This window comes from Cetorhinus maximus, chromosome 1, assembly GCF_964194155.1.
Source record: "Cetorhinus maximus chromosome 1, sCetMax3.hap1.1, whole genome shotgun sequence".
Classification (NCBI taxonomy): domain Eukaryota; kingdom Metazoa; phylum Chordata; class Chondrichthyes; order Lamniformes; family Cetorhinidae; genus Cetorhinus; species Cetorhinus maximus.
Genome location: NC_135879.1, coordinates 189083991 through 189101271, shown reverse-complemented (window position 1 = coordinate 189101271; position 17281 = coordinate 189083991). Strand labels below are relative to the sequence as shown.

Below are 17281 nucleotides of genomic sequence, written 5' to 3'. Positions count from 1 at the left end.
GCTGAATATATTGTAAATAAATTTTGTTTCCACCTAAGAAGTGTCTGCAGTAGCAACTCGGCCACCCTTACAACACCACCCCCCACAACTCTTTCTTGCCTGTTTGGGTGGAGGTTAAAATTCTTGGCTATGGTGTCATCTTCATTACCCCCTCAGATGATCTTCAGGTCTCAGGACATTCTGGCTACCATTGTGCATTATTAGCTAAAAAGCCCCTGGAGGGCTGGCGGCTGGATTTCAGCTATAGGCCTTCTTCCCCTCACTCCCAGCACAGGGCCATGAAAATGACTGGATTAGGAAAACTGAGTCTCCTCACAGGTGCAGTACACATTTGGCAGCTGGGGCCTGGGGAATAACAACAGCTTTATGTTGTCCTTAAGCTAATTTTAATGGTAAGGAATCTCTGCCTCAGAAGGTGGTGGAGGCAGGATCATTGAATATTTTTAAGGCAAAGGTAGATAGATTCTTGTTAGGCAAGGGAATCAAAGGTTATCGGAGTTAGATGGGAATGTGGAAATCGAAATACAAGAAGATCAGCCATGATCTTATTGAATGGCGGAGCAGGGAGCAGGCTTGAGGGGCCGAATGGTCTAGTCCTGTTCCCATTTCTTATGTTCTTCTGTAAGTCAAGTTTATAACAATGCAATGTCTGCTGAATTACATTTGTTATGATAAAGTGATTGTAAAATATGTTGATAATGGTGCGTTGTCTGCTGAGAAACCTTTGTAATGATTAAGGTAAAACTTCCACCAGAACCACATTAGGGCATCAGAAATGGCATCATTCGTCACAACACTTTTCAAGCTTTTTGTCTGAATCAGTTTTCTTATATGTTGGAATTACATGACTGGTTGTGGAGTTGTGCCAAATATTTGCACTTCCACAGTTTGCTTTCACATTGTAACACTTCCTCAGCTCCACCTTTGAAAGATGCTTTGTAAAACAAAGAAGTGTTTTCTTTTGCATTTTTTGCAATGAGTTGTCAAGAGTTTCTGATGAGATTAGTGTTCTGCTTACTTGATTTGCCTCAAAGCAATGCAGAGGTGGCACTAGTTTCTAAGTGTGCAGGAACTATATTAACAGAGTCTTTTTCACAGTGCTTGAAATGTCTATATCATCCCTTCAGCTCAGCTTCTCGTAGCTTCTGTGGTGTCTGTTTACTTTTCTCTGAGTCAATAGCCAGGCTTAACCAACCAAGCACAGTGAGCATAGATCAGTTACCAGACTCTCATAATCAAACACAGAACAATTGAACCATTGACCACTGCATGCTGAGTTTAACTTTTGGTGAATTTAATATCGTTCAAGAGGAGAATCAGCTGGAGATTCATCAAATTTCAAGTTGAATAAAACTGGAACTCCCATGGGAGGGCATAAAGCTGTCGTAAAAAATTAAAATAAATTTATTTTCTGCTTTCTATCCGTTGGAGTGTATCTCCAAAGGGAAAGTGTCACTGTACTGGCAGGTTTCAAGATGAGCTAAATACCCAGATAGAAAAAAATCATAACAGTGCAGAAATCTCACCAGATTGGACAACATGGAAAGTTTGCACCATAACAGATTTGCTTTGCGTTATGGTGCATAAATTTGCAATTAATTTGTGTCTCTGTTTTACTTCTATTTTCTGAGCAGATGTTATTGGTGACATGATGCTGTTGTAACCTGCTGCTGTTCAATGTTCCAACCTCCGTTTACAGACCTGTTATGATAATTAGGTGACCTAGTTTGAGTTTTCAAGATTATGAAGACAATTTAAAAAGGAAATTCTTTGTGCGTTCTTTGTGTCAAGCCACATCTTTAAAATACTTGAGTTAGGAGAAGGCACAGAGGCATAGCACTAATATTGGATTGGGAAAGAATTTTTGTATTCATTCATCAGGTACAAGCATCCCTGGCTAGGCCAGGATTTATTGCCCATCCCTAATTGCCTTTGAGAAGGTGGTGGTGAGCTGCCTTCCTGAACCACTGCAGCCCATGTAGCGTAGAAACACCCACAGTGTTGTTAGGAATTGTTCCAGGATTTTGACCCAGCAACAATAACGGAACAGCAATATAGTTCCAAATTAGGATGGTATGTGACTTGGGGAAACTTGAAGGTGGTGGTAGTCCCATGCACCTGCTGCCCTTGTTTCTGTAGGTGGTAGAGGTCACCGGATTGGAAGCTGTTGTTGAAAAAAGCTGGCAAGTTGCTTTAGTGCATCTTGTAGATGGTACACATATTGCTGTCACTGTGTATTGGTGGTGTAGATGGATGGGGTGCCAATCTAGGGGGTTGCTTTGTCCTGGATGGTATCGAACTCTTGTGTTGTTTGAGCTGCACTCATCCAGGCAAGTGCAGAGTTTTCCATCACACTCTTGACTTGTGCCTTGTAGATGGTGGACAGCCTTTGAACAAAGAACAAAGAAAAATACAGCACAGGAACAGGCCCTTCGGCCCTCCAAGCCTGCGCCGATCATATTGCCCGTCAACTAAAACATTTTGCACTTCCGGGGTCCGTATCCCTCTATTCCCATCCTATTCATGTATTTGTCAAGCTGCCTCTTAAACACCACTATTGTACCTGCTTCCACCACCTCCTCTGGCAGCAAATTCCAGACACTCACTACCCTCTGCGTAAAAAACCTGCCCCGCACATCTCCTTTATAGTTTTCTCCTCTCACCCTAAATCTATGTCCCCTAGTAATTGACTCTTCCACCCTGAGAAAAAGCTTCTATCTACTCTGTCCATGCCACTCATAATTTTGTAAACTTCTATCAAGTCACCCCTCAAACTCCGTCGCTCTAGTGAGAACAATCCGAGTTTCTCCAACTTCTCCTCATAGCTAATAACCTCCAGACCAGGCAGCATCCTGGTAAACCACCTCCGCACCCTCTCCAACGCCTCCACATCCTTCTGGCAATGTGGTGACCAGAATTGCACGCAATATTCCAAATGTGGCCTAACCAAGGTTCTATACAGCTGCAGCATGACTTCCCAGGTTTTATACTCAATACCCCTGCCACTGAAGGCAAGCATGCCATATGCCTTCCTGACTACCTTATCCACCTGTGAACCTGTACACTCAGATCCCTCTGCCCATCGATGCACTTAAGGGTTCTGCCATTTACTGTATAATTCCTGCCTGTATTAGACCTTCCAACCGATCTATATCCTGTTGTATCCTTTGACAATCCTCTTCACTATCTGCAACTCCTCCAACCTTAGTGTTGTCTGCAAACTTACTAATTAGCCCAGTTACATTTTCCTGGCGCACTGACCTCTACCTCACAGAGGCTGAGTGTCAACTCGCAGACACTTCCTCCTACCTCTCCCTGGACCATGACCCCACCACTGAACATCAAGCCATAGTTTCCAGGACTGTCACTGACCTCATCTCCTCTGGAGATCTTCCTCCCACAGCTTCCAACCTGATAGTCGCCCAACCTCGGACGGCCCGCTTCTACCTCCTACCCAAAATCCACAAACAGAACTGTCCCGGCAGACCGACCGTGTCAGCCTGTTCCTGCCCCACAGAACTCATTTCTCGTTATCTTGACTCCCTTCTCTCTCCCCTTGTCCAGTCCCTTCCCACCTACATCCGTGATTCCTCTGACACCTTACGTCACATCAACAATTTCCAGTTCCCTGGCCTCAACCGCTTCCTCTTCACCATGGACGTCCAATCCCTCTACACCTCCATCCCCCACCAGGATGGTCTGAGGGCCCTTAGCTTCTTCCTTGAACAGAGGCCTGAACAATCCCCATCCACCACTACTCTCCTCGGTCTGGGTGAACTTGTTCTCACACTGAACAATTTCTCCTTTAACTCCTCTCACTTCCTCCAAATAAAAGTTGTGGCTATGGGTACCCGCATGGGCCCCAGCTATGCCTGTCTCTTTATGGGGTATGTGGAACATTCCTTGTTCCAGTCCTACTCCGGCCCCCTCCCACAACTCTTTCTCCGGTACATCGATGATTATTTCGGTGCTGCTTCATGCTCTCGTCGGGACCTGGAAAAATTTATTAATTTTGCTTCCAATCTCCACCCCTCCATCATTTTCACATGGTCCATCTCTGACACTTCCCTTCCCTTCCTTGACCTCTCTGTCTCAATTTCTGGTGATAGACTGTCCACCAATATCCATTACAAGCCTACCGATTCCCACAGCTACCTCGATTACAGCTCCTCACACCCCGCTTCCTGTAAGGACTCCATCCCATTCTCTCAGTTCCTTCGCCTCCGTCGCATCTGTTCTGATGACGCCACCTTCAAAGACAGTTCCTCTGACATGTCCTCCTTCTTCCTTAACCGAGGTTTTCCACCCACGGTTGTTGACAGGGCCCTCAACCGTGTCCGGCCCATCTCCCGCGCATCCGCCCTCACGCCTTCTCCTCCCTCCCAGAAACATGATAGGGTCCCCCTTGTCCTCATTTATCACCCTACCAGCCTCCGCATTCAAAGGATCATCCTCCGCCATTTCCGCCAACTCCAGCATGATGCCACCACCAAACACATCTTCCCTTCACCCCCCTGGCGGCATTCCGTAGGGATCGTTCCCTCCGGGACACCCTGGTCCACTCCTCCATCACCCCCTACTCCTCAACCCCCACCTATGGCACATCTCCATGCCCACGCAGAAGATGCAACACCTACCCGTTCACTTCCTCTCTCCTCACCGTCCAAGAGCCCAAACATTCCTTTCAAGTGAAGCAGCATTTCACTTGCATTTCCCCTAACTTAGTCTACTGCATTCGTTGCTCCCAATGCGGTCTCCTCTACATTGGAGAGACCAAACGTAAACTGGGTGACCACTTTTCAGAACACCTGTGGTCTGTCCGCAAGAAAGACCCAAACCTCCCTGACGCTTGCCATTTTAACACTCCACCCTGCTCTCTTGCCCACATGTCTGTCCTTGGCTTGCTGCATTGTTCCAATGAAGCCCAACGCAAACTGGAGGAACAGCACCTCATCTTCCGACTAGGCACTTTACAGCCTTCCGGACTGAATATTGAATTCAACAACTTTATATCTTGAACTCCCTCCTCCATCCCCATCCCCTTTCCGTTTCTTCCCCCTCCCTTTTGTTTTTTCCAATAATTTATATAGATTTTTCTTTTCCCACCTATTTCCATTATTTTTAAATCTATACCTTTAATGCCCTGTCAGTCTCTCCACCCCACCCCCACTAGAGCTGTACCTTGAGTGTCCTGCCATCCATTCTTAATTAGCATATTCATTTAAATAATATCACCACCTTCAACACCCCTTTGTTCCTTTGTCTGTGACATCTTTTGATTATCTGCTCCTATCACTGCTTGCTTGTCCCTACGACCACCACCCCACCCCCAACCCCCCAACTTCTCTCCCCCCACCTTAAACCAGCTTATATTTCACCCCTCTCCTAATATTACTCAGTTTTGTTGAAGGGTCATGAGGACTCGAAACGTCAACTCTTTTCTTCTCCGCCGATGCTGCCAGACCTGCTGAGTTTTTCCAGGTAATTCTGTTTTTGTTTTACATTTTCCTCCAAATCATTTATGTATACCACAAACAGCAAAGGTCCCAGCACTGATCCCTGCGGAACTCCACTAGTCACAGCTTTGGGTGTGAGGAGGTGAGTTACTCGTCACACGATTCCTAGGTGTCAAGCCTTTTGACTGTTGTGGGAGCTGCACTCATCCAGGCAAGTGAGGAGTATTCCATTACACTCCTGACTTGTGTCTTGCAGATGGTGGACAGGCTTTGAGGAGGCAGGAGGTGAGTTACTCATCACAGGATTTCTAGCCCCTGATCTGCTCTTGTAGCCACAGTATTTATATGGCTGGTTCAGTTCAGTTTCTGGTCAATGGTAACCCTCCAGGATGTTGATAGTGGGGAATTCAGCAATGGTAATGCCATTGAATGTCAAGGGGCGATGGTTAGATTCTCTCTTGTTGGAGATGGTCATTGGCTGGCACTTGTGTGGCGTGAATGTTACATGCCACCTACTCAGTCTGACTGTTTTCCAGGTCTTGTGGGAATGAACTACTTCAGTATCTGAGGAGTTGTGAATAGCATTGAACTCTGTGTAATCATCAATGAACATCCCCACTTCTACCTTATGATGAAAGGAAGGTCATTGATGAAGCAATGATGGTTGGGCCAAGGACACTACCCTGAGAACTCCTGCAGTGATATCCTGTGGCTGAAATGATTGACCTCCAACAACCACAACTATCTTCCTTTGTCCTAGGTATGACTCCAACCAGCAGAGAGTTTTCCCCTATTTCCCATTAATTTCAGTTTTGCTAGGGTTCCTTGACTCATTCAAATGCTGCCATGATGTTAAAGGTAGTTAATCTCACCTCACCTCTTGAGTTCAGCTCTTTTGTCCATGTTTGAACTGAGATGTAGTACAGTCTGGAGCTGAGTGACCCTTGCAGATATTGAAGTGAGCAATAGAAATGGTTTTAAGGAGCCGCTGGATATGTTTCTGGAGAGAGAAGGGATTGAGAGTTATGTTGAGAAGGTGGGCATGTAGTGTGATATCATTCCTAAAGGAATGGGTTTGTTACAAAAGAACATAGGAAGAGTGGTAAACCACTCAGACTCTTGAATCTGTTCTGCCATTTATTAGATTATGGATGATCTGCATCTTAACTCTACCTGACTTTGCTCCTTATAGGTTCATATCCATATGCAGCAAAACTCAGTCAATCATGGTCTTGAAAGTTTCAAATGACCCAGCATACACTGTCTTTTGGGTGAACAGAGTTCCAGATTTCCGTTAGTCTTTTGAGGAAAGAGAGCCTCAGACTTCCACTGTTTTCTGGGGGAAGAGGGTTCCAGATTTATGTGAAGAAATGTTTCCTTTTTTCACTGCTAAAGTACCTAAACCAATGTTTCCTCCCAGTTGCATGTACACCACCCAAAGGTTCCTGTGCAGGCCATGCACAAGTCAACCCCTTTAAGTTAGTGTGCAAATAAATTTAAATGGCCTGTGTACTTAAACAAATCAGCTGCACATTACAAAAAATAAAATTAGAGGATATGTTGGGCCTAACTGTAATTTATTTTTGGGTATTTTTTGTCTAGACTTCAGCAAGGCTTTTGATTAATTACCAGACAGAAGTTTGGCTGATAATGTAGAAAATTGTTTGAGTATAATAATCTTTCCCTGTTCCTAAAAATTATCAAGTGAAAAGAAAAGGAAAATAAAGATGGACTTGCAAATAAACATTACATTTTGTGATGGCCCATGTACTTTTGAGGGAAAGAACACTATTTTTATGTCAAGGTGACGATCCTTTTCAGAACTAGGACCAGGATATTGAGGTCGGTGAGCGGGGGGTGAGGCCTGCTTGCCGATGCGTAAAATGACACGGGATGATGTTGGGCGGAACTCCCAACGTCACCCCGCGTCATTTCAATTTTCAGGTCGGCGGGGGCGCAGCCGAATCAGCTGTGCACCCGCCAAACTGTCAATGGCCAATTGAGGCCATTTAAAAAGTCATTAAGCTCATTAATGGACCTGCCCATCCAACCTTCAGGTTGGTGGGCAGGCCAGGAGCCCTGGCTGGCTTCAGAAAAAGCATGAAACCTCATCCACGGGCGGGATGAGGTTTCATGAGGGTTTTAAAAAGTTTAATAAATGTTTGATTAAAAGTGATGGACATGTCCCAACTCATGTGACAGTGTCAGATGAGGGGACATGTCAAGAAAATTTTATTTTTGCCCCTTCACCATTTTTAAATTTGGCACCGATCTGCCTGAGGCAGCGCTTAGCCTCAGGGAGATGAGTGCGCTCTTTCGTGCGTATGCGCAAAAGAGCACACTCTCGGCTGAGAGAATCTCCCTCCCACCCGCACAGGGAGCACATAGCACTTCCTGGCGGACGTCAAGCTGGGTGGGCCTTAATTGGCCCGCCCACATAAAATGGCAGCACTGATCGGAGGCGCGCCCACTCCTGCACTTCACCCCCGACGGGGGGATAATACTTCCCTAGGTTTCTCTGAAAGAAGATTTCATGTAAAAAGAGCTTGCTTCTTGTAACTGATCATGTGACCAAACTGCCTGGGAGAGAAACAACAGGAAAAAAAAAGATCAGTCAGAAGTTAATTATAAAGGTGAATAGATTTCTGGGTGTGGTTCTGTGTTCAAGCTGTTCAGTTTTAGGTTAGAACAAGCTGGGTGCAGTGAAAATCCCTTTCAAACGGGATTTAGTTGACTGAAAGGGTTGGCTGAAAGGGTTTTAGAAACCTTGATAACTGAAGGACTCTACTAACAACGAGTTGGAATTCTGGGATAGCCAAGCTGAGAAGATACAAGACTCCAGAGTTAAAGAACATTAAAACCAGGAAAATCCCAACCCGAAGTGGCTATGCTTAAGACACTAGTGATACCTGTATTGAAGGGAAATCTTCAGCTGGAAGAGATTTGAAGGGAAAATCTTGTTGGAAATAAGCATTAGACCCAAGAAATCACAATCCTTGTACGAATCTTCGAAGCAGTACTCATACCAAATAGTTAATCTTCCAAATTCTGACAGGTATCTGACTTGAGTTTTTTGAAGGTATAAGTCAAATGGGTGCAGAGACTTGAGTTAAGAAGTTCAGCTTTGATTCTAAGTTGCTGCATTCTTTGTACTTTTAATATCTTTATACAGCTGACTGTAGTTATTAATATTCATATTATTTGATTTTAGTGTAGTAAAATTATTTTGTTTTAAACCATGAACCACGTAGCTTCATTTTTTTAGTAAATACCTGGGTTTTGGATTTCCAAAAAAATCCGACATCATAACACTTTCATGACTTCAGGATGCCCCAAAGTGATTTACAGCCAATGAAGCACTTTTTGAAGTGTTGTCGCTGTTTTATGTAGGAAACTTAGCAGCCAAATAAAACAAAGCAAGACCCCACAAACAACAATATGATCATGACCAGATGATCTATTTTAGTGATGTTGGCTGAGGGATAAATATAAGTGAGGAACTCCCCTGCTCTTCTTCCAAGTAGTACCATGGGATATTTTATGTCCACCTGAGAGGGCAGGCAAGGCCTTAGTTTAACATCTTATACAAAAGATAGTACCTCTGACAGTGTAGCACCCCCTCAGTTGTGTATGGAAGTATCAGGTCAGATTATGTGCCCAAGCCTCTACAGTGGGACTTGAACCCACAACTTTCTGAACAAAGGCAAGAGTGCTTTCACTGAGTTATGGCTGACTCACACAGGTATAGTTCATGATAAAGCAGAGGGTATGCATTTTATACAGTAACAGGAGCATTATACCTTGAAACTTTTAATCAACATTGACCTGAATTTTTCAGATGGCAGTGTTTCCCTTCCCACCATCTGAAGGGTCAGCAGGGAACACATCCCCACTGACTCCAACTGTCCCGGAGCCATTTCACACTCAAATGAGCATCTATTGGCTGCAGGCAGGACTCCAGCCCCTTACTTGGGAGGAATTCCACCTTAGGGAACTGCTGGCAGCTCTCTAGTCCCTAGAGTGACAAGAGCTTCAGTGGACAGAAGAGGGACTTCAGGAAGATACCTGAACCTAAATCCCCAGGACCGGACGGCAAAGTTAGTTGAAGGGGCTCAAGGGCCGGGAGGGTGGGGAAGGCCTGGACGGGGAGAAGTTGGTGAATGGAGTGTGCGGGGAAGAGACCAGGCGGGGTGTGCAGTGGCGGGGAAAGGAGGTTCAGCGGCCACTGGACCTTAAGGGTCGGGGCGGCACCCAAAGCCAGAAGCGGGAGTCTGATGGAGGTGCCCTTCCCCCAGCTTCCCAACTGAGATCTAAGCCCTTTCATTTTTAGGCCTCCCCAATGCCAGGTAAATCCTCCCGTCGGCCTAAAAATTGAAGCTGGGCAGGAAACGGTCCTTAAATGGGCAATAACTGGCCAATAATTGGTCACTTAAGGTCAAGGGCGGTATCCTGTTGGAGGCCTTGCCCACCTCAGCATGAAATCACTGTGATGTCGGGGCGGGTGGGAGCCCAGGGGGAATGCTGTTTCTTCAATTTCACGCTCACCCCCGTCTGAAAATCTACCAGTGGGGGAGCGTGAAATTCAGGCCATTATGTTTTAAATTACCTGTGCTCTGCTTCCTTCATGAGCTATGAGCTAAGGACATTTCCAGCTGGTTATTTTAACAGCTGCTTTTAAAGTTGGGATGCATTCCATTAACCAGCAATTTAACCCAAACTAATTTTGAACAGTCCTGTTTAGGTGAGCTGAGTGCTTGCTGACTGATTGTCTGGTATTATAGGAACCAGATGGTAGCTCATTTCAACGGTAAACTGAGAGAAACAGAATATGGGCATTTTAAAATTAATTGCTAGTTAAAATTGGCCTTGCCTCTGATGTTCTCTTTACTTGCTGTCTTCTGCTGTATTAATCTATTTTTGATTCTGAATTAGTGTTTAATCCCCCAGACGTTTTACAGTCACAGTCCACTTGTATGTCAGCAATTACAGTATGTGAACATAGCCTTGAAAATCTGCTGGCTTTCTGGCATACCGGAACACCCAAACAATGATGGACAGAAACAAACCCTCTGATCCATTCAGCTTTTAGCACACAATTGTGATTTCTAACGTATCACAATATATCCACTATTCACCTCACCCAAAACTATGTGACCACCTGGCAGAAAGCCCCGGAGGTATCCAAAAAGCAGGGAGAGAGGTCATGCTTGACAAACCTGTTAGGTGGTGAATTCCACTTATGACTCTACACTTCTGCTCATGTTTTTCTAAGGTTATGTCAATGGGTTATTTTTGCAAATATTTTCTCTATAAATAGGGTAATCAGATTTGGGGCTTTATATCTGCATTTTGCTAAGCATAAGGGTAACTTGGACATTTGTACGGTGGGGGACAATGGACAAGCTAAAAAAAAGTTTGCAACATTGGCAGATAAGCTGAGCACATAATTTACCGATAGTGCTGCTTAATTCCAACAAAGAACAGAAATATGTTAACAAGCAACATTTTTACTTAATTATATTAATTATTGTTTATGTTAGAATAAGGACTTTTGTATAGAAATTCCAATTTCTGTTAGTCAATGTTCATGAATTGTAAAATATAACCATGTGTTTGATGACAGACGTGAAGTGCTTCATTCTCTTATTTGCATTCCCACCTTCTCCCTCGAGGAAGCCCTCAAGACGACGAAAGCTTGCAAAATTTTCTTCTTGTGCTGCTGCGTAATGTTTTCATTGATGCACTGAATATCTACAAAAAGCCTTCTGATAGTACGCTATCCCTTAGCCAACCAATATCCATTGAGTTTTAATTCAGTTGCCTGCCCACAAGAGTAAGGGGTTTATAGAAGGTTAGAAGTGGTGTTTCAAATGCTAATACTGTAAAGCCTTTGTACAGACTCCTTTTGGCTATACAAGTAAGAGCTTCGGTGCGAGATTCTGTACTGCTTCATGAACACCTGTCACCTCTCTCTCTTAGCAAGAGAAGCTGTTAGCTGTGGTTGCTGTTTTCTTGTTTCCATTTCTTTAATACTTTATTCTCAAAATAGACTCCTTTACTCCTCTTTCAAAAATTAATATTGCATCTGTTTTGTTGATGTTGAGGCAGGTAAGACAAAAAATATTCAGTAAGTGTTGACTGTGCATGAGTGTCTGTAGCATAATATGTGTGTTTGTAAATTATCTTTGAGTTATGGTAATATTGTGGTAAAGGTGCCGACTGATAGGTAACATGTCTGATTGCGTAATCTCAGTCAGCAGTGTGTGGTATTCATGAGCTTGAGAAGAAAGTAACTGAAGTGATAAAAACTAATCATGGAAATACATTATGTCTAGTTTAATTGATGGTTTTCTGCTGTGCCAGCTTTTCAGGCAGTGGCAAACCTGTTCACATGTAAGATGTGAATTTTCATTTGTTCTAATCAAATTGCATTGTGTCATCTATTTTATTGGGGGCGATAGTTTTCCTTATGGTCATATGCAGTGGATAATGATTTACTGTTAGCACAGTGTTTAGTGAGCCAATGAGGATGATAGAATGATCCTTGTGTTCATAGCACCCTCGCCTTTGAATCAGAGGGTTGTGGGTTCATGTCCCACTCCCGGAAACCAAGAACCGTGATTGTACTCAAAAAAGAGTTGCAATCTGTGACTGTTGATAACTCGAAAGAGTATCACAAAGCTGCTTTTAAATACTGGGGATTCCTTAATGGGAGTTTGTACGACTCAATACATTAATGCAATTCCATGGGTTACGCGATTGAACAATGTCTATTGAAGTTAACATGATCACTGTCAGCATTGGACATTGGTAGTTCTGCATTGGAGCTGATGCACCTAGAAGGCAACTCTAAGGAAACAGTGGAGCATATCAAATATGAACTAATTTCCACACTTTTTAGGCATTTCTGGTTTTCACAATAGGACAATCAACTTTCATACCTTCTAACTCGATGGGAATTGTGCAGAGCACCAGGACTTTTTGATGTTTGATCATTTTTGTTCAAAAATAATAGCCTTGTTATTTTTTTTAAAAAGTGTGTACATCTGTGAACTATTTGTTCATGTTTAGTGCATCTCTACTGAAATTAGTGCAAATTGAGAAGAATAAGTTAATTTCCACTTGTTAAAATTTCATTGCATGCAGAATACACAGGGCATTGGGTGAAGAAAATTAAAAAGTATTTAATCGAAAGTCAGACCTTGAGTTAATCATCATAATGAACAGAAACATTTCAAAGTACTGCCACAGCAGGCTTACTCAGGCTGCCTTTGCAAATGCATTAACAAAATTAGAAGCATCTGTCCTTGTGTGTATATGTTATTATCTTGGGGAGGTGTTACTTAAAAAAACAAATAGTTCCTAATTCTGTAACAAAAAAGTTGTGCCTACATTTCAATTTTAATTAACTTATGCTGATTGTTTTTAAATGCAATTATTTTCAGTGTGCAGCACTGATTTCTCGCCCCTTTTTTGCCCATAAAGGATCACTTGTGAGGCAGATTTTGTAGTTACCCCAATTGTGTTTAATTGTACCTTGTATCTAGGTAGATATTTCAGTGTAGGGAATGGTCTAACAACTGGGAGTATTGAGTACTGAGGGATGGGAGAAGCATGTCCTCTACTTTTTATAATCAGATTTTGTTACTAGAACCATTTAACAGATAATCTACAGGATCATTTCAATTATTTATATAGCACTGCAATAGCTGGATATTTCCTCGGAGCTGTTCCCATTTTGCTACCATGGCTTCCTTGGAGTTTAAGCGAGTGAACAGGGTTTCCACCATATTTCTAGTGAAGTTTCTGTGGTGGTTCTGAGCAAATTTCCAGCTCTATTCATCAAGACATCTCAAAGTGCTTCACATTCAATGCAATTCTCTTGAAGTATAGTGAATGTAATAGAAGGAAATTAACAGCCAATTTGCACACAGTACGGCCTCATTAACAGTAAGCGGGTGATCAAACAATAATTGATTTCTGGTGTTGTTTGTCGAGCAAGGAATTTTGCCAAGTCAGTCAAATAGTGCCATGACATATTTTACATCCCCAAAACAGAAAATTCTCAGTTCAACATCTCACCTGAAAGGTGAAACTTCCAAGAAGGCAAAACTCCTCAGTCCTTAACTGTAATGTGAACCTAAATTATGTGCCCACATCCTTAATGGGGCATGAATCCACAGCCTTCTGACTCAAAAGTGATAGTACTATTAATTGAGCCAATACCTCTATTCATTGAAAGGTAGCTATACCTTTGAACTCATCACCCCTGTGCTTGCCAATGTATATTGGCTCCTGGTCCAGTAGTACCTCGCATTTAATATTTTTATCCATGTGATCATGGCCTTCTGTGGCCTTCTCCCTATCTCTGTAAATTTCACCGAGATCGATGCGTTCCTCTAACTCTGATCTCTTATGCATCTGCATCTATGATTCCCATCATTGGTAGACAGGCTTTCAGCTGCCGAGGCTTGAAGCTCTGAAATTCCCTCCTTAAACCTATCCATCTGTTTTTTTCAATTTCTCCTCTTTTAAGACACTCCTTAAAGCTTACTTCTTTGACCAAGCTTTGTCCTTGGTTGCTTGGTGTTAAATTTTATCTGACAAAGCTCCTGCGAGATACCTTGGGACATCTTGCTGGATGAATGGAAGTTGTTGTTGAACTGAGGTGTACCATGAAATGTTACTAATTAAATTAAGTAGTGGTCATCTATTGCAGTAGTGTTGCCTGCATATATATATAAAGTTAATGAAAGACGTTGCTTGGTGTAATGTTGAGGCACAATCCCCCATGCTTCCATCAAGTGTGGCTGCTGGGTGTGTGAGTATAACATTTACGCTTTTATACGTCTTCCTAACCTTTCATCCAATTTCACTGCTGATGGGGAACTTTCCATGGTGTGAACATGTGGCAAGAATATAGGTGCATATTCCTTTGGTTGCACAATCCCCAAAGATTTTCTGTTCATTAATTTTAATGAATCAAAATTGTGGGGAAAGTACACCTGAATTCCTGAAATGCATTCTTGTGAACAGTGACGATTGTGATTCCTTGTGAGTGAGGGCTGATAATGTTAATGCTGATAATGTTAGTGCTGATAATGTTAGTGTTGATATTGTTAGTGTTGATAATGTTAGTGGAAAGATCAGCTTGGGCACAAAATCCAGCCTGGATTCTCATGTAGGTTCGGGAAAACGTGTTTTGTGCATGTTCACAGATTCCGAATCACACTCCCAACCAATGAATGACTTTGTACGGGATTTTTGTTTTCTCACACAGGATTCAGGTTCACAGTGCAGTTTGCGAGCCATGAGAAAGTGCAGGAAGAGTGTGGGTGCAGAGCAGCCTGGTTAGAAAGCCCACCTCTGTTCTCCAACCTTGAGAGCAGCCCAGCTTTCAATCTTGTTTAAAAGCCCCCCAAATCTTACCCCACACTCACCCCACCCACCCCCCCATCATGCCACCCACCCCTATCATGCCACCCACCCCCCATCATGCCACCCACCCCCCCATCATGCCACCCACCCCCCCATCATGCCACCCACCCCCCCATCATGCCACCCACCCCCCCATCATGCCACCCATCCCCCCTCAGATCACTCAACCATCACCAGCACATGAAAATAGTGTGCAGGAGGAAATACAAAAGGTACACGTTTTGCACCCAATACCTTTCCAACCTGCAGAAAGGCCACTCGAAAATGGTGTGGGGTCAAAAAGACAGAGGAAGTTTGTTTTTCAGCCAAAAAAAGACTAAATTTAGCATGTTGCAATTGGATCTGCACCTCCATTGAGAGAAGAAAATTCGGCCCCCAGTCTTAATTCAAATTGACTATTTGGCTAAATTCATGAAAGGAAGAATTTTATCCCTGCTAAATACAGAATGCTTCTTTTAATCTATCCTTAAACATTTTAAGCATCTAGTTGATGAAGGCAGTCTGTTTGTATTACAGTTACCTGGCTGACCAGTGCTGGAATGGCGGATGTATCTACCTGATCATGCTGCGTCGCATTAAACGCAAAGCCCCTCTTCCTCCTTCTAATGGCAGCAACAGTGAACTCAGGACAAGCAGCGGCAGCTCTGAGCCCAGTGAAAGTCCCTCACAAAATGGCAAACGAACTCGGAAGTTTGGTGTCATCTCCCGTTCTTCCCTCAATCGGGATAGCCTGGACAGTCGGGAGAGTCATAGCTCTGAGCAAGAGAATGGATATCACGTCTCCATGGAGGCAGAGTGTTCAAAAACAGAAGCCATTGACTCTCATTCTGACCCCAAAGACTCTGATGCAACTGTTGACTGGAATACAGAGGAGCAACTTGCTAATGGAACCTCTACCCTATCAACAGCACTGTACAGAACCCAACTCTCAGAAACTGGGAAGACAGACTCTAAACAGAGTGAACACTCTACTCAGGTAATTTATTTTTATACTGTGATTTTGGAGATTATGCATAGTGGAAATGGAATGAAATATATTGCCTTGGTACTGATGCTAAATGGTCTTTGGATAGGAATATATCATATTTTAGCAGGACTGAAATTTCAGCTTATTATAATTTCAATTTCAAATGAAATTTGAATCGTGATTATATTTTTCTGCAGACCCATTGTTTTGTTAGGACTGTTATTCTCTATGATAACTACTTTCTGTGTTAACAGTTGTGTCCTGTGCTTGTCCTGCTGATCTCTATATTTGAAGCAATGGGCAGGATTTTCCGCACCCGCCTGCCACCGGGATCGTCCGGTCCCGCCGCAAGTCAATGGGCTTCTGGCCGGGGCGCCGCCTCACCCGCAGCGGGTCCCGCCCACAGCAGGGCCCGCCCACAGCAGGGCCGGAAAATCCCGGCCAATGTCTCTTATTGTTCTTCTTCCTTTATAATGGGAAGTCTTGGAATGAAAACAACTGGTTTATTTCAGTCAGGATTACATAGGATGAAGTCTAACACGTACATTTATTCTCAGCAATGATGCTACGTGGACGTTGCTGAAAAGGGCCCCAAAAATATAAGGAAGTGCACTCTGGTGCAAATTGTAGACATCGATCCTGTCAAAGTTGTGCTGTCAGGAAATTCCATGAAAACTGACCTCTGGTGTGCGTGACCAGTCCCATCAGAAGAGGTTGCATACTGTAGTGTAAGTGGACAGTAGGGCTTCCAGATCCCCCTCCTTATGTCCCTCCAACTCCACATTCCCTACCATAGATTTGCCAAGGCTTCAGGATTGTCCTGGAGTTTCCAGGAATTAAAGAGCAATCGCCTGGACACTGTTGCAAGAAGTCTAGAAGTAAAATCATAGGAGAATTAAAAAACAATTGTGCGCCTTTCTGATTTTTTTTGAGCAGTTCAATTTACTTATTATTAAACAGTGGAGAAGGGAATAGAAGAACAGTTTGATGGGATTGTTGGCAGTGGGGGGTCATGTGATAAAACCTCCAGGAATACATCCAACCAGGATTGGCACCCTACCCAAAAATTGTGTAAGACCCATGCTCCTACTTTTCAAAAAAATCCAGGGCTTGATTTTGTTTTGTAAAAGGAAATTAAAGTTAATGTTACAAACAGAAGAACTTATTTGTAGTTCTCGATCACAGCATTAAGTATGGGTACAAAACAATTCAAATAATTGTAAACCCTTTGTATCATGAGTTTGTGTTATTAGGTGTCATTTTATTTGCACCTCATTTGAAAATTGCCCCCATAATCACCATGCCGCTCCATTATCAGTTGGACATTGTTGTACCATCCTCTGTCTTCTTTGCTTCTAGTTCCAAACAACAATGGAAGAACATACTATCCTTCATTATTTGTAAAAAGGCATATGGTTGG

The 17281-nt window shown here is 43.2% G+C and overlaps 1 protein-coding gene across 5 annotated transcripts in view; it reads left to right on the top strand.

Annotated features, from left to right (window-relative positions):
• pdzd2 (PDZ domain containing 2) overlaps nucleotides 1–17281 on the top strand; it is a 631303-nt gene that overhangs the window by 406279 nt on the left and 207743 nt on the right. For 4 of the 5 annotated variants that reach the window (XM_078551140.1, XM_078551149.1, XM_078551169.1 and 1 more), the window contains one exon: nucleotides 15411–15870. In XM_078551140.1, the coding sequence (XP_078407266.1) occupies nucleotides 15411–15870 (460 nt within the window). Of the gene's footprint in view, nucleotides 1–15410; nucleotides 15871–17281 lie in introns of those variants that run through there. The other variant, XM_078551187.1, reaches the window with a different exon arrangement.